Consider the following 20,698-nt stretch of genomic DNA (forward strand, 5'->3'; position numbering starts at 1 on the left):
AACCCCTGGGGTGTGGGGTTTTGTAAAGTCTTTGGGGTTATTGTTAAACCCTAGAAAGTTATTCTGTCCTCCTCTTGCGGACATCCGGATCTGTAATACACGGAGGGCTGATTGGTGGTTAAATTAAAAAAAATTAATTTATTTATTTTTTTTAATTGGTAGTGGGTTGCTTATTTAGAAGCCTCCGCAACACATGGTCAAGTATAGAACCTGAAGCTGTCTTCATCCTTCTTTAAAGAAGGAGAGTCTCACACCATCATTTCGAGTTTAGCATCCTTGTTACCGTTTGTGTTCAGGATTACACAGGTTATAAAGGTACGGCCCTAATTTTCATAACTAGAAAAAAATGGGAACAGACACTCAACCACTAAAATGCCACCCACAGCGTGTACAAAACCAGGCACAGATACTTTCTTATTAAAAATAAGTAATTCTCATCACTTTGACCATCTGAAAGTATCACCTTCTGCAGGTGACCTACTAATGCAAACCAAACACCACTGCTAAAGCGGAGACAACGGATAAGGCTTTGCATTTTGGAGATTCTCCTTCCTGTAAGACGTTTTGGGCATGCAAAATCAAAACGAAGGAGCAGCAAGGTTCTAATCAAGAGGAAATATGCATTGCAAAACAAAGGCATCATAGTCAAGCCTGAAATAAGTCTGCTACAAACTCATCCAAAAGAAAAATCTCCCCAGAGACCTTCAGAGCAAGTGCTGAATAACAGTATGAGGAAGAGAAGGATGGCAGCGCCATTTTAACAGTTCTCTATCAGCAGCAGCTTTGGCAATCCACCAAAACTAGAATAGGTGAGAGGAAAAACAACAAGGAAGGAAGAAAAGGGAGGGGGGGAGACGGCAATAGAGGGGAACAGAAAAGTCTTTCTTCAAGCATTTCTCAGGAACAGAAAGAGTCATCACTAACACAGGACTCCACTTAACCTTTCAGTTCCTATTTCTGTTTCCATATCTCTGAAAATTTAGTTTCACTGGGCCCAAATTTTATGAAGTAAAAGCATTTTAAGAAACACTTCTTCACCTGTTCTGATTTCTCCTCCTTACATTCCCAAAGCAGAATCAAGCTTTAAATCATGTGGAGGCAGTCCTGGGCCCTGTACGCATGCACAGCTAATCAGAAAAGGACTATTTACTGCAGTGTGTGATCTCACTGCGCTTCTGTCCAGAGCTGACTCTACAGGATCACCAAGGCTGATGCCTCAGACACTGCCCGCCCCACACGCAGTAGCCACTATCCACAGAGAATGCCACTCCTTTCAAACCTGGAAGTCCATGGCTCAAGAAGGCTGATATTCTAAACTAGAATGTGAAAAGACACAGCAGTCTTAATACATGGAAACAAGACTAATTGAAGCACAACGTGTTTGAACTTCCCAGGGATTAGAAGAAACTTGGAGAGAACTTGCCTGCCACCACTCCAAACCCCAAAACACTCCCTCCCAAACGACTCTGGCATTGCTCCACTTCTGAACAAAACAAACAAACCCAGAAACCAAACGACAAGAAAACTCACAACCCAAAACCCCCCAGCTTTCTACACACAATTAGACAAGAAATTAGTTTGTATTATCTGAACAAGCCCATCACCTCCAACGTAATTCTTCACAGACACAATTCTACACCAAAAGAAAAAAAAAAGAAAACAACCAAACCTCTGGCTCTAGGACTCATTAGAAACATTTGTTTGTAATGACAGAAGAGTATTTATGTTGTCCCACAAAAGACTACTAAGAATTCATTGAATGATACAGCATCTACTGATCTAGTCTTGCTGGAAGAATCCCTGCAACAAAACCACAAGAGCACTACTCAGCAGATCAGAGAAAGTATGGGACGGTTCGTAATACTTGCAAAATTATAACAATCAGTCCTATCTCATCTTCAAATATACCAGGATGTAAAGGCCAGAAAAGGAGCTAAACAGAAGAGAAACTGTTGAAAAGAACAAGTGGAATAAATTATACGAAGCTTTCCCAGGAGGTACGAGGAGTTTTCAACCATTATGGTACGGCTCTGTAACAGCCTTCAAATCCAACTCCCAAAGAGCCAAAATTCTTATTTCTTTGAGGATGAAGTTTGATCAGATGATGACTATAATTACTAATGAAAAATTGGCACTAGAAATCAGTTCTGTGTTCTGAATGCTGTGTGCTGAATGTTCTGAAAAACGCTGGGCCGGGGACTGGATGGCTGAAGTGCTACGTTTTGTATTATTTATATATTTCACGTTAGAGAGCAACAGGGATAACACTGTCAGAACCGCACTGATCTGTACTCTTAGTTACGAAAGGAACAGATTTCACCGTAGCTTTTTATAATATAAAACCCTCCGTTTTCTAGTAGTTGCATTCTAATTTTAAGAAACTGAATATATAAAAATGAAGATCTACACTTAGAAAGTAATTAAGAATAACTGTATCTCTATTTTCTCCCATTTTCTGGTTAAAAAAAAAAATGACAGCACTCTTTACCCAAAGACAGTATATGTAGAGCCATGTAATGATACTCTGCTATAGCCTTAAGAACGTCTATAAAGAGGAATAAAAACAGCCTCCCAAACCTATTTATTTATCTGAATATGGATCCACCACTTCCGTTTCCCCTACTGATAATAAATCGAGAACACAGACAGCCTTTCAAATAAATTTTCAGCACCATCATCAACACGCAGATGACCGTATACCTAAGTCAATTAACATGTCATCTAGTTCTTCCTTATGAACCATTATGGCAGAGAAACGTAAGCAAAAATCACCCCAGCACTGCACTGTAGAGATGCTTCCACAGTGTTCTTCAGTGCTCTCACCTGATGGTTCAGACTCAGCTGACTATACAAGAAACAATTCTTCTGTCGACTAACTTACACTTTATACAAAGCTCTCACACACGTGCCGAAATATATACACACAGAACAATTGTAAAGTAGCTTTTCTAGCTTCAGTTCTTCAGAACTAATCGAAAGCATTTATACTTACGTCGATGTAGAAGTGTGAACTGTGCTGCCAATTCCTTTGCACCTTCTACTGTCGCGCAGAGTCTGTCTGGCATGAAATAACCATCTGCAATACTGGCAATAACCACCTTGAACACCAGGAGTATTTTCCCATCCTGAGTTGTGCTTGAGTACAAGGAGTATTCTGGTGGTGTCCAGTTACTTTTATTGCAGACATAATCCAGATGCATCACTGCAGAACTGAAGTGACCGGGTTTTAAAGAATACCTGCTAGTTAGAGTAAGCTTTGTGCCTGGGAAAAAAGGGTATGTGCACCCTTCAACTTCAGAGGGGCCTGGACTACGCTGACCATTAAGACGAACTGAAGGACTTGCTGGTTCCCCTAAGGATTTTTGATGACCAGCTCCTTTGTCAGGAAACCCTAAGAGATTTTCAGAACCAGGACTCAGCTGAGCATTAAAACGCTGCTTCCAAGCTCTTCCTTTCTTACCTCGCTTTGCCAGCGCTACCTCAATACTAGCTCCATCAATGCACTTTCCATTCATTGCAGACATCGCAGCAACTGCATCTTCACGGTGGAAAAAATGAACAAAAGCATAGTCTCTCAGCTTCTTTACACGTTTAACTGCTCCTGGCTTGAACTTGTCGAATTCAGCTTTAATTGTGTCCTCTGTAGTAGATCTCAGCAAATTTCTTACACGTAATTCTTTAACTCTCTGCCTTCTTTTTTCACCAGCTTCCTCCTCAGGCTGTGCCCAGTCTACCCGAATGGTATGACCCCAGAGCTGGAGTGCTCCTCCAGCAAAGGAGCGTTACATCAATAAGGAATACGCCATGGAAAACAAAATCATTCTTGGCAACTACCTCTATAAAAAGCAAACATGATGCATGGCACACGAAACTGGGGTTTGTTGCCTGCATCTGCTTAAGCAAAATATGCAAAATATTGCTACTTGACATTATTAAAGAAAATAAGACTCCGAAAAAATTCAAAGATTCAAAATCTCTACCCTTTGGGTTCACCATAAGCTGTCGAAACACAGACGTTGTGATTTTGTGACATGCATAGACATGCACATATAAAGCAACCATAAGCAACATATTGTTTTACTTACTTTTTAATAATATTACCACTTTAAAAAGCGAGGTCAACAACTGGAAAAAGTCATCTAAATATCTAGGCACTAGCGCAAGCCTTACTCTATGTTGCAGCAGACACCAAACCCACAAACTGAAAAAAAATCCCACCTTGTGACTCGTTCCAAGCCAACATTTCCATATCACACAGCCAGTTTATTTTACATTCCGTGATCCGGCCGTATTTCTCCCGTTACTTTCCAAGGCCTGTATCAGTCTTACGGAACGCTCCTTCCTAACACTCCATCAGCAGTTAATGCAAGACTTGCCTACATCTCAGCCTTAATGAATACAGGGAGGTTTGTCATTCACTTCAGCAACACCAAGGCTGTATTATCCATTTTAACGACTTTGCTTCTCCAACCATGTTGTTTCATTTCTTCCCTACTTAATTTCTCTTCTAGAATTCCCCTTTTTAACTGTACCTTTACCTATTCCCTCCTCTTTGTCTATTTTATCCCTTTTACTTTCCCACCCTCAAAATGTATAAAATGAGGTGCAAAGGAAAAGTCATCTTCTACTTGTTAAACTCTTAAAATTATTTTCTAGTAACAGATGAAAGACCTACTTTCAAACGTTTTTAAAATACGAAACATCAATAACATCATTCATGACACTCAAAGGAAATAAGGGACACATTCCAAGCGTGGTATTTGTTAAGCTCAGCTTTAAGAGAGTTCATGTGCAGGGACTAGTGCGTGCTAATGAAAACTGGATGTGCGCCCCAGCAAACAGATATCCTGGTGTAAATTACAGTAACTTGTGTTTATAAAAAGAGATGTGCGCTCTTTCATTCCCGGAACTGCTTCAATTTCAGCTTCTTTAAAAAAAAACCCAAACAAAACCCAACAAAAAAACCCCAAACCCAAAAACCCTGATTCATGAACCAAAAAAGTTTACCTGAAAGGCATTACTGCAGTTTTGGAACTCTCAAAATCCCTTCAAGAAAGGAAAATCGTGATGATCCACCACCCCACGCCCCCACACAATGGAGAGAGACACTCCCCCAAAACTCAATTGATTTCCAAATAGGTTTACCTGGGATTAGGCTTCTTCTAGCCACTGCAGCTGCTCTGTGAGATTCGTATTGCACAAAAGCAAAGCCACGAGTTTTAGTTTTGTCAGTGGCATCTGGACAAACAGTGACATCTACCACTCCTTCTGTAACTTTTTTCATTTCACGCAGTATTTCTTCTTTCTTCTTTTCTTTTGGAATCCCTCCAATAAATAGTCTGCAGTTGTTCGAGCTGACGCAGACACCAATAAATCTCCCTGGACGAATTTCGTAATTATTAAGAATCTCGATGGCTAGCTGGGCTTCCTCTTCAGCAGTGTACATCACAAAAGCACAGCCTCGATTCTCACCGCTGAATCTCATCATCAGCCTGAACTCATAGATCTTCCCAGCTCTCTCGAAAACAGGAACTAATTCATCTTCATACAGATCCCGAGGAATCTTACTCACAAAAACTTCACATCCACGAGGTGGTGGAGGACCTGCCCAACCTTAAAATAAATTATCCAACAACAGTCTCAGTACAAATGCCAGACAGGCGCTCCCCCCCTGCGCCCCCCAATGTGGAGGTGGGAGTTACTTATTTATTTTTAGTCTGAACTTAAAACTAGCATATTATCATGTTATTTAATTCTCATTTTTGCTATGTTTGGATAACAGAATGCCATGAGCCCACAATTCGTATTTCTTTTAATCCCATCTTCTGGTTTTTTCAGGGGACTCTGTATGACAACCCACTGAACCCAGCATTATTTAAAGCACTGACAGGTTTGCTGTAAGAGTCTACGCTTCGATCGCTTTTCACCCCTTGAAGTTCTGTGTCAGTTATTAATACAACTGACAGGTGATAACTGAGAGAGAACTGCAGTTGTATTTTCCATTCTAACATTTTAAAGTTGCAAATGTTTCTCTGCACTTCTTGACCGTATTTGAAGAAATTTTGCTCAGGGTGCCCGTGCAGATTTATTTTCTTCCTGGACATCATTCAAAAGGTCCAAACATTTTGCTTCCACCTTCTTCATTCATCCACTAAAACAGGACTCCCTAAGGAAGGCAGGATATGGAGCCATCCTTTCTTCAATAGCCAAAACCACTGAACACTTTTCCTCTAGAAACAGACCTCAGTTTTCACGGGCTGGAGCTGGACGGTAGGAAAAAAGAAATTAAAAAAAAAAAATAATCCACAGAACAAGTCAGTCCCTGGTTCACGGCTGAAAGTTACAGGAAGATCCGTGCTCCTGCCCTTAAGCCAAGGCCATTCACACACTCTGTTATCTCTCTGCCACATACACTGAAAGGTGTGTTCAACAGATCATGTAAAAATGCATATGCATATTTAAAAATGTGGAGTTATGATCTGCAAATATGGCACTGCATTTTCCCAAAATATGCATTTTTTTTAAAAAAAAAGTTTGGTTGGTTTTTGGGTTGTTTTGAACAAATTGGACAAATCAGGCAGAAGTTTCAAAGGCAGACAAACAGTCACATCATAACTAACAGCTTTTTCTAAAGTTCTGACAAGAAAGGTTCTCCGCAGGAGACAGAGCAAGGAGCACAAAGCTGGTAGGAAAAAACCACAAAATTTGGGAAGTACTAGTCTGAAATGACAAAGCATAAGGAGGCAAGGTGAAAAAAAATTACTATTGACAAGTTCAAAAAAGAACATAATTAAATATTTTACTTTGGCTTGAAGTTCAGAATAAATTATATTTAGGTGATTTTGTAATGAACTTCAAACTTTTTCCTTCATGGAAGCACCATCGAAGGGCCCGTAATTTACTTGTGAGCAAAATTTAACGGAATGGGGACATTTTTGCCTTCTCAGAGAACAGATTTTCATCTCTAAGCTGTACGCTAAGAACTACATGGTACGCAGGGAAGCTACATGCATCTGGAGCCACGCTGCCACGGCTTATCTAGGAAAAAGCCCAGCTCTGGTTCATAAAGCATCCAACAGCTTTATAAACATTTCTAACTACTTCAGCTGAGGTCGGACAGGACACGGCAAGTAACACAGTTTGCCAGCTACTACTGCCATCACTCACATCATGCCAGTCGGTTGCCCACCCAAAAACCCATAAACCAACAGTGCACCGTTTAGGGGCTCCAAAGACAAAAGCAACTGCACACCTTAATTAGGACAAAAGGGGAGGAGGCTCTGCTGGACAGTGTAGGGAAGTCACGACGTTAAGTAACGATGGTCATTTATTACCTCGGCAAACTTTTACCATCATCCTCAGTCTGGTAAATCATTCAACAGTGACTCTCACTAAGTAAATGCCACCTGCCATTCAAAAAGCCCCCCTTCTAATCTTAAAGCTGCCTACCAAATTAGCATTACAGCACAGCACTGCCAGCTGGGATTAAGTTATGACTCCTGCCTTAAACCAGACCTGGTCTGTGCCACGTTTGCCAATGAGCGACATGTATTTAACAGAGCAAACACGGAACAGCTAACCAAAAGCACCATTCCTCAAGTAGTTACCAACTGACCAGAGAGTTTCCTTGACCGGGTACTCGAGTCATCCTCTGCGGTCTAGAGAAGTGGTCTGTGCGGTGGGTGGGGAACTGGCTGACAGGCCGCACCCAGAGGGTGCTGGTAAATAGCTCCTTTTCAAACCGGCAACCTGTCACAAGTGGGGTCCCCCAGGGATCGATGTTGGGCCCAACGCTGCTTAAGATCTTCAGAAGTCATCTGGGTGATGGGATCAAGTGTGTCCTGATGCAGTTTGTTAGTTACAGTGTTGTCCTGTGTTACAATAAGATCAATTACTCTGAAGTTCTACAAAGTGAGCACTTAAAAGCCTCAGTAATCTTTTAGATGCAAATATTTTTACAAATCCATCTGGTAACCTGTATAGGGGTTGTCAGAAGAACAACATCAGTTACTCAGGCAAAAGGCAGGTACCCCTTCAGACAGTAATAAGCACAATGCTTTGCACTGCACAGAAAGTAGAGCAAGAGACTGGGAAACTACAAAATGCAGAACGAGTTTACCACCTGAAGTATCCAGTGTCGAAAGAGCTGAGGAAATTCATGATTTGCTCAAAGGGCCAATGGTCAGCTCTACAAGTTCACCACTTTCTTGTCAAAGCTGGTAGAGCTGGGAGTTTTAACCACCTTCAGCAAAGCCACAGATCGTTTTTATCATGACAGATCTGATGCAATTTGGAAGCCTGGTCAGTTCTGTCATACGTACTTTAGACCATATATTTGACTAAGAATAAAGTTTCTTTACTCACCAGATGACACAAGTGCCAAGCCATGCTGGTTGCCAAGGACCAATCACTCATCTAAGTAATTCATTAAAATAATCTGTAGAACAGACCTGAGGTTTGTGGTCACGTTTTAAGTTTCATGCCACAGAGTCTCCCAGAAACACTGGTCAGAGCTGGAGCCTTTCTCTTGGCAGAAGCAGTGACAGGAAGCAGTCATCACAACTGCCATCACCCTGAGCATTCCTGCTGCTGAAAAGCTCAGCTGCTCGGGGGCAGAGAGGGAACAGAAGATTAAGTATGGTCAGAGCCTTCAGTTCACAGTGGAGGAGAAAAAGGGATCAGATGCTGCCTGAGTTTAATTTAAAATGTTCTCAGAACTACGTTTCAGGTTACTGGGCATCAGGCTCAAAGAACCACCTAACTGCACGTTTTGATTTTTTCCTAACCTGTATCCATGTAGCCCAGCCAGTCTTTTGGCATTCAGCAGCCAGCAGCAGAGTAGCCAGCTGCAAGTTCTATTGATCCCATCAAAAGCAGAGACACCCTGGCCATGCACTCTTAGTTCAAACTCTGCTCAACACATTCATATTATTGCTCTGCCTTAAAAAGTTCGTGTGCGTGGTGGTAGTAGGTGGAACACACTGATTTTTGTTGCCAATTTACACAACCACTGTCCTTCTCACATAACTTCTAACTTCAATTAGATTTGACCTTTTGCTGCAGCAAAACCTCCTTTCCCTCCTCTTCCATTCAGGCAAAAATAAACCAGACAGTGACATAATCCCTCTCTTCCCGCTGCTAGAGTCCTCCCAGTTTGAGTGTTTTGGGTTTTTTTTCTTTAGAGTGGCTCTTCATAGTCTCATGGACAGTCCTCCAATAATAACTCCAGATCACTGCTTCCAAAAGTCCTGTTTTCCACACACACCCCCACACACCTTCTGCTGTAACTTCAGTTTCAATGCCAACTTCACCTGCTGCCATTTCAAGAAAGCAGCAATTACTTACAGAAAATGTCAATTGTCCAAAACAGTCAAGTCCGTTATAAGCACAGATTTAGATTTTTTTGTAAACAGAAAATTGAGATGTCTTAGACTTACAGAGTCTTTTATGGTTTCTTCTAAACGGGATATCAAATCTTGCAGTCTCATGGTAACATCATCTTTTTGCTCCACGATGTCCATTAGTTCTTGAATCCTTTTATTCTGCGTATTCCTTTTCTTAGAAAAGAAAGTAGTTCAGTCAATGTTCAATTCTTGAACTATACGATGCATTTAGAAGCAAGATCAGTTAAGCTAAGCTTGATATAAAAAAAAGCTAGAAACGTACTACAACAGCATTTTAAGCTACTGAAGTTTTGTATTAAAGCAAGTAATTCTGCACAAGGGTTTTTTTGAGAAAGTCCCCTCAGCTGGTTCTTTAAGCTGCTCAGCAGACTCGTCCGATTTAATCATCTGCATTTCCAAGTCTGTGACAGGAAGAGAAGCCTGCAGCAAACAAGCAGCCATTACACAGTTTACTCAGGAATCCATTTTTCCAGATCTTCTGGTACTTTAGGAGCTTTTGAATAGACTCATTTCTTTTTGTGTTGGCTTCTACTTGCAGGACACATTTCAAAAGTTCAGGTTTTTTGGATAGAATTGGGCCCTGCAACCCGTATAAAATATAGATCACGTCAAGAGACTTCTGCTGAAATCGCACTATGAGGTATTGCTGCTTTTGTCTATGAATGGTCCACAGAATACCTGAAACCACTGCGTCAGCACAATGTGAAGGGCTGGATCACAACATAACCATGAAATCACGAATAAATAATGTTGACGTGTTGCCCCACAGTTCAGAAGTCTTCAAGTGACAGTTTTAAGTTTTGTCTTAAAAATGAAATAATCAAGGCCTGTGGGATTGTTCAGCCTGAACATACACCAAACAATTGATTATCACCTCTATGCACACGATTTGGTTCCAAAATCCTGCTCAGATGGATTATTTCTATTTTACAGTGTCATTTCTTTTTGCTTTCTCATCACACACCCCCAGCTCACCTTTGGGTTTCTGTGTCAGCTGCTCTTCAGTTTTGATTAGTTCATCGGTTTTCTTTGTCAGCTTTTCTTTGGTCTGAGTTAGTGCAGTGGTAGTTTTGCTCAGCTGCTTTTCAAGCCAACCTGTAGCTTCCTGGGGGTCCTCTAGAGACACCACGTGTCTGTGTGTTTCTTCTGCCTGCTTTTCGATATCAACGACATCATCCTGCAGAGAATCAGTAACGCCCTCACGATCAATGTAGGTGCCTGGCCCTATGCCATACTCTTCATTCTGGAAGATAATTTATATCCATTTAGAAATAGCAAATAATGACACAATACCCATTATTTCTACTGAAAATTTGGAAGACCATTATGTCCTCAAACACCTAAGTACAGTTAATTCTGACTTCAAAGCCATCTTGTGGGTTCACAGGCAATTTGATGGCCACTTTCTGTCTACCTTCACACAGAAGTCTCCAGCATCCAGTAACAGCTACTTTAGTTTTAAAGCATTTAATGGCCCACCATCACATTCCCTTTTATATCACCACTAAAGCATCCCCTCCAAATTTAATATAAAAGCTAGCATTTTTACCCGATGAGAACACCGAATGAACACAGCAAGCAAACAGCTTTAGAAGGAATACATCCGAAAGTTTCAAATATCAGTAGAAGGTTGGGAGGTCAAATAACTTTGCGGGAACTTATCAAATTAAGTTGTATTTAAAACATTGACTTTATATCTTTCCTCCTTGTTTAAAAACAAAGGGTTGTTTCAAACTCACAAGAACCAGCCTCAACCTAAGAGCTCAGTTATGCTTAAGTGTATATACAGTTGTCATTGCTCCAGCTGTAGCCACAACAGCCTTAAGAGGGAAAAAGTCTCTGGCACCACTCCAGTACAGCGCATATATGGGGCCTAAGAATTCAGCTTCAAATGCCTTAAACAGGCACTTAATGCAACAGTTTATAGCATAACTGCAGCTTTTCCCCCGGCTTCTCTGTACACAGTAACTTTGTGTTGCAGAAACGCAGAAAACCCCAAAGATTCCTAAATGCATCTCCGAGGCACAGCAGCTACTCCTATTGAACACGCCAATGTACCTTGCTGAGGACACAGTCACACAGCATGCCATTCCTTGGGACCGCTCTGCTCCTTCTGGAGACGTCCCATCACCACAACAGGTGGTTAGTGGAAGGGATGGCAGCAGGGGGATAAACGTACCAGAGGTCCAGCTTGTTCGCTGCAAGGCTGATCCTTTAGTTTATTTTCTTCCTCCACGTCTCCAAGATAACCATCTACAAGTTCCCTGAAGATCTCCAGGCGCGTGTCAGCATCTTCTTCAAGCCGTTCTCGTTCGTAAGAAAGGCACTCACTAGAGTAGGGAAACAAGTCAGATACAAGCTAGCTAGCAGGAGCTGCTAAGAAGTTATTAGTACAGCTGCTATAAACAAAGATGGGTTTTTCTTTATTCTGGCACAATAGAACAATACACAAATGGTGTTGCTACACCAAAGCAGAAGTGTATTTCCTGCACACACACTCCTGAAGAATGAGGGGGAGACATACACACACAGGTTATGGCTGACACTTAACTACAAGCATTGTTTCTAAGCTTCTGGAGCCAGAACACCCATCCGAAGTACCACTAAGGCTGCAGGAACCAAAGGATTTGCAAGTGTCACTCTTTCTACAGACATCCTATCAAAGCTCCTCTGTCAGGGAGAGCTCTGCAGGAACACTGCTGACAGATTACACCCCCCCCTCCATCCCCCCCAGATCAAAGCCTTTCCTACACAGTATTTTTCCTGAACTCATAGTCCAAACACAAACTGATCTATTACCAGAGGCAGGAAGTCTGGCAGAAGAGTGTGGTCTCTTATAGCCAAGGGACAGATTTAAGAAATAAGTGAATTGAATTTCTTTTTTTTTTAATCAGTAACATTAAAAACCACTCAAAGCTAACTTACTTGAAATATATTTCCTGCTCAGCAAAATATTGGGCAAATTCCTGCGTCACCTCTGCACGAATTTGTAGCTCCAGCAGTAACTTCTTCTTCTTTTCAGCAAGAAGTTTGTTCTTCAACTCTTCTGTGAGACTCAGCAGCATCTGGAATTACCATTAGGATTAAGTTTTTCATAAAGAAATGGTTTCCCAGAAGTGAGATTTTCCTCATTCCTCAAACACTACAACACCACTTTACTCGTCCACCTGACAAAAGCCCTTCCACTTCTTTCATTAGCTGATTCATAAACAGAAGATTTGTGAGGAGCTCAGAAGATCTCTTTGGTCCTAACGCAGCAGTTTATAAGTTTGCACAGAGCAGGCATTTGTAAAGAACATCCATTTGATGACCAGAATTGCTGAAGTTGTCTTAAACAGGCTTAAGCTCCACAGGATTTGGCTCTTGTTTTCCAGAGGCTCATTTTGGGGGCAATATTAATGAAACCTCCACAAACCAGTTTCTAGTCCTCCGTTCCCTCCTCGTCTTCCCTAGAAGCGACTACATTTGCTTAAGGAACAGTTTTCAGTGTTTCCTTGTGCAGAGAATACAGAGGAACAGTCTGTATTGCTAAAAGCAGGTAATACTTGCTGTGCATTGACCATGGGCTCCAAAGGGAGAGAAAGCCCAATCTGCAATTCTTACTGCTTAGTCTGTATTTAGACACATTATAGAGTTTGCCCACAACAGGCACCACACCATGAGTAATCCCACTTTTAGTTCTTAATGCTGGATTTAGATAGAATAAGGGTGATCAGGAAAAAAGAAAAAAGGTGGGAGATGGGGAAAACCAGAATAATACCTTGCTTCAAGACTCCGTGCTACGCTAATTCTTAACACAGCCCTGGCACATACCATGTACTCTTTTTTCCCAATAAGAACTGTATTTTCTAGGTATTTCTGCACTGCTTCTTCTCTTGACATATGCTGTTCCTCCCCGTCATTGTCATCTTCGATCACATCTGAAGTGCTAAGGCTTGGACAATAATCCCAAGCCAGAGTTGACCTATAGATGAATCCTGTATGTTTTATAATTGACAAACGTTGTATCAATAGGTATTGTACTAAAATTATAACAAACCACCTGTCCGGATGTAACAGGTGGGAATATTGAAACCTGAACAATAAGTCTTGAACCGAAATTACTAACTCCGTATGTAGTCAGTAGTGAGATATGTATAGAAAATGTGACTTAAACATCACAAAACATGTATCCTTCTTTGTGTGTGTAAACAAGGTAACAGGGCCACAGAGACAGTTGTCTGGCCCTGTGACCTGGTGTGTGCCCTTGCTCATAAATCACCTAGATAAGCTGGGAAAAATCCCTTAGTTTTTTCCCTGAGCCCTGGCCAGGCTCTGGGAAAATCTAACGTGAGACTGACTCCAGATATTTCCGCTCAAAACAAAGGTGCCAGCTCTTCTGGCTTACTGATTTCAGGTATATAAGGCTGGGCCCGCTCACAGCGACTTTGGAAGCCTCACCTACGGGTGGACGCCCCGCGTAGGATTTCCCACTTGCAGGGAAAGGTTCTCCAAATCCTCGCTGTAACCGGGGCTGCCCAGCGCCTGCGGGGCTGGATGATGGTAACGTATGCAAGTGGTGATGGGTCTTTCTTAACCACTACTCTCTCTCTCAGGTAGTAATGATTTGATGCATTACCCTGGATTTTCCTATTTGTTTAAGCGCGCTGCTCTGTCTTTTCTTACTGTATGTTTTCTGTATTATTCTGTTATATTATTTAGTTATTTCTAGTAAAATACACCTGCTCTTTTCACTCTGGTGTCTGAGTTTAATTGATATCCCTGATCAGCAAAACATAAATTGGGGTCAGAAGTGGGATCCGACAAAAATGCCATTATTTAAAGTAACTATTGGATGTTTTAAATTGTATGAAAAGGTACCTATTGAAAAAGGAAAAGAAACTACAAATTCAAGTAAACGAGGGTGGATTTCATTAACTGCATGTATAAAACAGCACCAGAGTGAAGAGAGGCTGTTGTTAGAGCGCTCCCAGATGGAGCGACAGAGATGTGATTTGCAGAGTCAAATAGTGATGTTGCAATGCCAGAATAAGTTGTTTGCTGATAAGCTGGATACTTATCAGACAGTGGCGGAGAAAGCTGCAGTGCGAGTAGCACAGTGTAAGTACAGGAAAAGGAGAAAGTGTAAGAAAGTGCATGCGGTGATTGCAGAAGCGGGTGTGCAGTGGGATCCTGGTAGAGATCCTAATAGTGGGCAAGCTGTGAGGAAGGATATGATAGAGGATCATACACAGTATGAAGTAAATGATATAATTGAAAGATTTAAGCAGAGACCGGGGGAATCCTTGCTCTCTTGGACGGTGCGTTTGCAGGATCAGGGAGTGGCAGGGGTAACCCTAGACGCAGGAGATTCTAAAAAGTTTTTGATTTTAAGTTCAAATGCTTTTGTGCAGGATACATTTCAAAACAATGATCAGGATATTAATTTGTTAGCACTGGCTGCTCTGGGATGTAATACCAAATATCCTCCAGAGAATGATTGGCCGGCATCTGACCGGCAGTGGTATACTTTGCGAGATTGTAGACAGCGGATGAAAGAGGAAGGGATGAAAGCAGCTGTTTTTGTAGGAGACGCTGACTTTATGGTGTGGCATCCTTTGTCGGGCACTATGAGAAACAGAGTGATTCAAACCGTTCCACTGGCATATAAAAATGTAATTATGCCCCTTTGCATTAATGAAATGGGGGATCCCCTCGATGAAGGAATTGAAAAAGTGCAACAGTTACGTGACCTTGAAGAGTGGGGCCCCCGAGGGAGTGCAGGGAATCGAGATACTCGAGACAGCCCTAAAGGCAGTGAAAACAGGATTTCTCGTAAGGAAATGTTTACGGCTTTGTTAAAAGACAGCATGTCTCATGAAAAAATTTATGGTGTTCCAACTAACGAGCCGTGGCGAATATATACACAGAGAGGGCTGAATAAACCTAGCAAGAGAGTGCAGAGTGCTAAAACTAAGAATCCAGGGACAACTCAGCCTACGGCACCCCTTCTTGAACCTCAACGGGACCTTCCATCTGCCCACGGAGGGCCCCCCGTGAGTGGATCACTGGTTCCGGGGGTGAAAGAGGATTGGGCAGCATTTTCTGACTTGTACCCTTTGCAGGAGGCAAGGGAGGGGAATCAATATTATAATCAACACATATGAATTAATAGCCAAGCTCCAGGGCGGTGGGTGCAAAAGGACCGATGGCCCCATGTAGAACTTAAAGTTTTTTTGGTTTTTTTTTCCTTTTGTTGTTATTTGTTTGTTTTTTATTTAGAACAACCAGTCCCCACAAACTGTAAATGTCCTCGTGAGACTGGAGCAGAGACCTCCTTAATATATGGGAATCCCAGGAAATCTAAAAGACAACCTATAATTATTACAGGTCTGGGAGGAAAATAAATTAAAACTGTACAAACACAAATGGAAATGAAAACAGGAAACCTCCAAAAATTATTATATTCAGTCATGATTGTCCCCATTCCTGAATATAAAATTAATATAGACATTCTAAAAAGACTAACTTTAAATCTTTCTGATAGTCAGTATCAATTTGGAGTTAAACCCTGTATTAGTACCAGACCTGTTACGGTCAGCAAAGTAAAAAAATGCCTCCTGAGCAGATCCTGGCTGCAACTAAGTTAGTTACGATGAGGCAGTATAGAATTCTGGGAGGACATGAAGAGATATCACAGACAATTAGAGATTTATTAGATGTAGAAGTTTTGAGGTGGCAGTCCGGTGTGGCCTGTCAAGAAAAGTGATGGATCCTAGAGAATGACAGTGGATTTTAGAGATCTAAACAAACATACTGCACCACTTGCAGCAGCTGTGCCAGACACTGTCACTTTAATAGAAGAAGTTCAGAAACATCCAGGAACTGGGTACGCTGTAACAGATTTAACTAGTGCATTTTTTACTATCCCAATTGCAGAAAAGCATTTGCTTTCACAAGGGTGGTTGCACAGCCCCACTATCTGTTATAGAATTGTAGCTGAACACTTAGATGAAATACAGCTGCCTCCTCACACACAATTAAGTCACTATATAGATGATATTTTGACTCAAGGAAATGATGAGGAGGAAATACAACAAGTTCTTGAATTAGTGGTAGATCCTATGAAACAGAAGGGTTGGGAAATTAACTCTGCAAAAATCCAAGGACCGTCTGAGACAGTGAAGTTCCTGGGAATTCAGTGGCATTGCGGGCATCAAGCCAGCCCCACATGGCCCTGACCGCCCCAGAAATCCATCTCCTCTTCCAGGACAACCTGTCTTAGTCAAACTCCCCACGGTGGGAGCAGTACCATTGGTATTGGATACCCCAATAAACAAGTACACCTGGAAAGCCAAAGATGCTCATGGAAAGGAGCACAAAATTAATACAAGGTGGATTATCCCATCTTTCTAATTATAACCCACTTCCGGTTCTCAAAATGAACCGAGAAGCTTTTCTTTCCTTTTTCTTGCAGGTAAACCCCCTGGAGAAAGATATCCTGAGTCACGACGGGGGATCCTTACGTGAATTTAAATTTTTGTATAGTGTTGATATTCACTGTCTTATTAATATTTCTAGGATGTATTGTCTGTCATTGCAAAAATTGCTTTGGGTGACTGTTCCCCTCTCCCTTGGCTCTGTGGGAAGCACCGGCTTCCTAAGTGTTAACCAAGAATGGGAGGAAAACGAATTTGTGGGTTTAAGTCATTCTGTTACCAGTATTATGAGCAACCAACAGACACCAAACCAGGGCAAGGTCCCTTTGCTAACGGGGCCTGGGCTTTAAAAGGTCATTACTGAGCCCATGAAGGCGAGGTGGAGGTATCAAGGCCTAAACCACACATGCACTCTGGGCTGGGGGCATGGAAATTCATTTTCCTGCTGCAAAGGCAGACCCCAGCTCCAGCAGCCAGACCATCTTCAGCTCCACAATTGACAGCAACAACCAGAATATTTTCCCTTGTGATATGTATGTGTTGGTCTTATAAGTGTCCATGTAAAACATCCTGTAATTGTACTTGTTCATGCAGACAACCACCTTCTTCCCCCAGTCCCCAAGGACCAGGAGCACATCCTTAGGCCCAACCTAGGACACATTTTGATTAAATATGTTTGGTTAAAATATTGTTAATTGACATTGTTATTGTTACTGTTACCTTTATTATATGTTTGGTTAGGATGTTGTTAACCATTGTCAGTGTTAATATTGTTTTATTTGTTATTTGTAGTGTTATCGCTCATTTACCTTTGTTTAAATCTGGGATAGAAGTTTCTAGGCCCAGATGACACATGCGCTTTAGGATAAAGGGGCGTGGAAAGTGATTTTCCTGCTGCGTATGCTGACCCCAACTTCGGCAGAGCAGGGCAACAGACTGCGTGGGCTACCAGAGCCACAAACACTCAGTGATGTATTACCAGAACCACGGAAAAATAATGGATAATATGTTAGTAATAATTTCAATTCACTTTATAGCCTTAGCCTTGATAATCACTTATTTGTTCTTATAATACATCTTTTTTGTCCCTGTGAATGTCAATCATGTAAACTGCCGTTGTGTTCTTCTACTGATTCCTTGCAACCTTAAAATCGGTTTGTAGAATGTTTTGGTTTTGTAGAGTTAGTTAATTTTAAGCGTGACATGTTTGTTAGAGATGTTGTTAGCTGTATGCTTGTTAACTGAAGATGTTCGTATTTGTTAAAGATATTGTTTAGTTATATGTTTATTAACGGAAAATTTATATATCTGTTAAAGATGTTATTAGTTATATATTAGCCAGAAATATCGTTAGTTGTCATGTTGCACGCTATTTCTGTCCTTTCTTTCTCTCTCTCTTTATATCTCTATCCTCTGTGCCACCGCGAGGACAGCAATGTCAAGCCATGGGGCAGTGTGAGAGACTGTGTTGCCTCGACATTGCTGCTGCACCACTACCACTACCTGGCCTCAACAACCTGTCCTGTGAAGGAGTACGCTCTGAAGGAGATGAATTGTCCCCGAAGAAACCACTATATCTGCCTGAAGCCAGAACGACATCATCCTTGGCAGCGCCTGCCAAGCTGCGCTTGCGCACGAGCCAGGTGGAGAAGAAATCAGGGTGAGGAAGGCGTGCGGAAGCTGAAGACGCCACAGGCCGACACCCCTCCTCCAGCACGACCACTGAGAACACCTGGACATGCGCACCTGGAGGAGCACGGGGCGGCACGTATGACAATGAGCTCCGTGGAAATGGGCGGACTCTTTGGAGAAATTGTGGGGACTTGGACAATAAAAAGACTGCGTACTCCTGTCTCAGGGCTCGGAGCTGACTAAGCCAACAGGACATCACTGGATTCGTGGTGGTAACTGATTTTGCTGCATCTCTTCTGTTTGCTTGCTTAGGTATTCTGACTTTTTCTTTCTTCTTCCCTCTGTCCTGTCGCTATTATTGCTTGTTACAGGAAATAGAGTTTACAAGGCTGCATGGTATCTAACCTCCTTTGTGTCTTAAGATCACTACTGAGATCGTTTAAGAACCCTCCCTGATATTGGATCGGGACACGCCTGACAAAACATCATCAACTGATGAACGGAAACTAATGTCACTAACCATAGAGATGGTCTGAGAGCCATGATTCACCTATAGGTCAAAGGACCGAATGAAGTGCTCAGGCTTGGACAATAATCCCAAGCCAGAGTTGACCTATAGATGAATCCTGTATGTTTTATAATTGACAAACGTTGTATCAATAGGTATTGTACTAAAATTATAACAAACCACCTGTCCGGATGTAACAGGTGGGAATATTGAAACCTGAACAATAAGTCTTGAACCGAAATTACTAACTCCGTATGTAGTCAGTAGTGAGATATGTATAGAAAATGTGACTTAAACATCACAAAACATGTATCCTTCTTTGTGTGTGTAAACAAGGTAACAGGGCCACAGAGACAGTTGTCTGGCCCTGTGACCCGGTGTGTGACCTTGCTCATAAATCACCTAGATAAGCTGGGAAAAATCCCTTAGTTTTTTCCCTGAGCCCTGGCCAGGCTCTGGGAAAATCTAACGTGAGACTGACTCCAGATATTTCCGCTCAAAACAAAGGTGCCAGCTCTTCTGGCTTACTGATTTCAGGTATATAAGGCTGGGCCCGCTCACAGCGACTTTGGAAGCCTCACCTACGGGTGGACGCCCCGCGTAGGATTTCCCACTTGCAGGGAAAGGTTCTCCAAATCCTCGCTGTAACCGGGGCTGCCCAGCGCCTGCGGGGCTGGATGATGGTAACGTATGCAAGTGGTGATGGGTCTTTCTTAACCACTACTCTCTCTCTCAGGTAGTAATGATTTGATGCATTACCCTGGATTTTCCTATTTGTTTAAGCGCGCTGCTCTGTCTTTTCTTACTGTATGTTTTCTGTATTATTCTGTTATATTATTTAGTTATTTCTAGTAAATACGCCTGCTCTTTTCACTCTGGTGTCTGAGTTTAATTGATATCCCTGATCAGCAAAACAACATCTTCTAAGCTCCTGTCCCATGGGGCAGTAACTCTTTTCCTTGAGATGGGCATTTTAGTGTGACTAAGTAGTGAGGATGTTGTTGCTGATTTCTGGCCAAACGACTGGTCCTGGACAAGAACAGATGTGTCCATAGCTAAAACCTACCCAGAAAACAAAGAATAAAGTCTTCAGTACTTTTTAATCCTCTACTGGCACTTCCAAGACAGACCTGTTGCACTTCCCTAGAGGTCTCTGAGCACAGCACTCCCCCAGTCTATCCTCAGGATGGTTTGGGGAACTCCAGGTGTAGTTTACACATTATTCTTAACCTGGTGAATCTAGAGAGTCTGGAAATTTTTTCTTATTGGTGTTTTGCTAATTCAGGATTCCGTATCTTAGGGCTTCCTAGGTCACCTCTCAGAAACAGAGGGAAATGTAGAACACTTGTTCACTTAAGAAATTAAGTGAACAGGCTGTATCACAGTTGAAATAAAGCCTAGGTTTTAGGAAGAGAAGGAAAACTTCCTTCTGCTGAACTCTTTAAAAAAAAAGAAGTAAAACAAATCCCTACAGACAGAGGTTAATGCACACACACTCCATTCCCACTCTCAGTTTTGGTTGTTTGGGTTTTTTAGGCACAGAACTGCAAAGAAGTGCAACTCGTCTACCAAAACCAGTATGCTTAAGAGAAGAAACATGGATTAAAAACCAGGTGAGATTTGGGTTGGGTTTTTAATGTTTTGTCAAGAGCATATGTCATATAAAGCTGGGATTCCATAGAGCGATTCCTGAAATAGTTAAATTCGTGTGTAACCAAACCTTCCAGGTTTAAGCT

The 20,698-nt window shown here is 41.9% G+C and overlaps 3 protein-coding genes and 1 long non-coding RNA gene across 8 annotated transcripts in view; 2 read left to right on the forward strand and 2 right to left on the reverse strand.

The window, feature by feature from the left end:
• LOC141936005 (uncharacterized) overlaps nucleotides 1-20,698 on the reverse strand; it is a 136,662-nt gene that overhangs the window by 74,612 nt on the left and 41,352 nt on the right. The window lies entirely within an intron of this gene.
• The window catches only part of LOC141935999 (kinesin-like protein KIF20B), a 195,723-nt gene that overhangs the window by 20,374 nt on the left and 154,651 nt on the right, over nucleotides 1-20,698 (forward strand). The gene's annotated exons all lie outside the window — the stretch shown is intronic.
• LOC141936001 (kinesin-like protein KIF20B) lies at nucleotides 5,976-13,320 on the reverse strand. Its single transcript, XM_074852733.1, has 6 exons — nucleotides 13,218-13,320; nucleotides 12,330-12,469; nucleotides 11,584-11,734; nucleotides 10,380-10,647; nucleotides 7,616-9,805; nucleotides 5,976-6,263 (listed from the first exon to the last, which is right to left on the reverse strand). Exons 1-5 carry the CDS (start codon nucleotides 13,284-13,286, stop codon nucleotides 9,684-9,686), a joined length of 750 nt encoding a protein of 249 aa, XP_074708834.1. The 5' UTR covers nucleotides 13,287-13,320; the 3' UTR covers nucleotides 5,976-6,263; nucleotides 7,616-9,683.
• The window catches only part of LOC141935998 (uncharacterized), a 37,983-nt gene continuing 31,012 nt past the window's right edge, over nucleotides 13,728-20,698 (forward strand). Inside the window, exons 1-2 of one of the 4 annotated variants that reach the window (XM_074852726.1) lie at nucleotides 13,728-18,726; nucleotides 20,499-20,575. In XM_074852726.1, coding sequence (XP_074708827.1) covers nucleotides 14,213-15,550 — 1,338 coding nt within the window. In that variant the 5' untranslated portion in view covers nucleotides 13,728-14,212 and the 3' untranslated portion in view covers nucleotides 15,551-18,726; nucleotides 20,499-20,575. Of the gene's footprint in view, nucleotides 19,836-20,498; nucleotides 20,576-20,698 lie in introns of those variants that run through there. The other 3 variants (XM_074852725.1, XM_074852723.1, XM_074852724.1) reach the window with 3 other exon arrangements.

The sequence above is a fragment of the Strix uralensis genome, chromosome 30, assembly GCF_047716275.1.
Source record: "Strix uralensis isolate ZFMK-TIS-50842 chromosome 30, bStrUra1, whole genome shotgun sequence".
NCBI lineage: Eukaryota > Metazoa > Chordata > Aves > Strigiformes > Strigidae > Strix > Strix uralensis.

Excerpts from the sequence above, each read along its gene's own strand:
- LOC141936001 (XM_074852733.1), bottom strand. The coding sequence starts at position 13,286 with ATGTCAAGAGAAGAAGCAGTGCAGAAATACCTAGAAAATACAGTTCTT. Across the intron at positions 12,470-13,217 it reads TTGGGAAAAAAGAGTACATG|ATGCTGCTGAGTCTCACAGA; the intron begins GTATGTGCCAGG and ends TGGTAATTCCAG. Across the intron at positions 9,806-10,379 it reads GCTGACACAGAAACCCAAAG|ACTTGGAAATGCAGATGATT; the intron begins GTGAGCTGGGGG and ends TTCCTGTCACAG.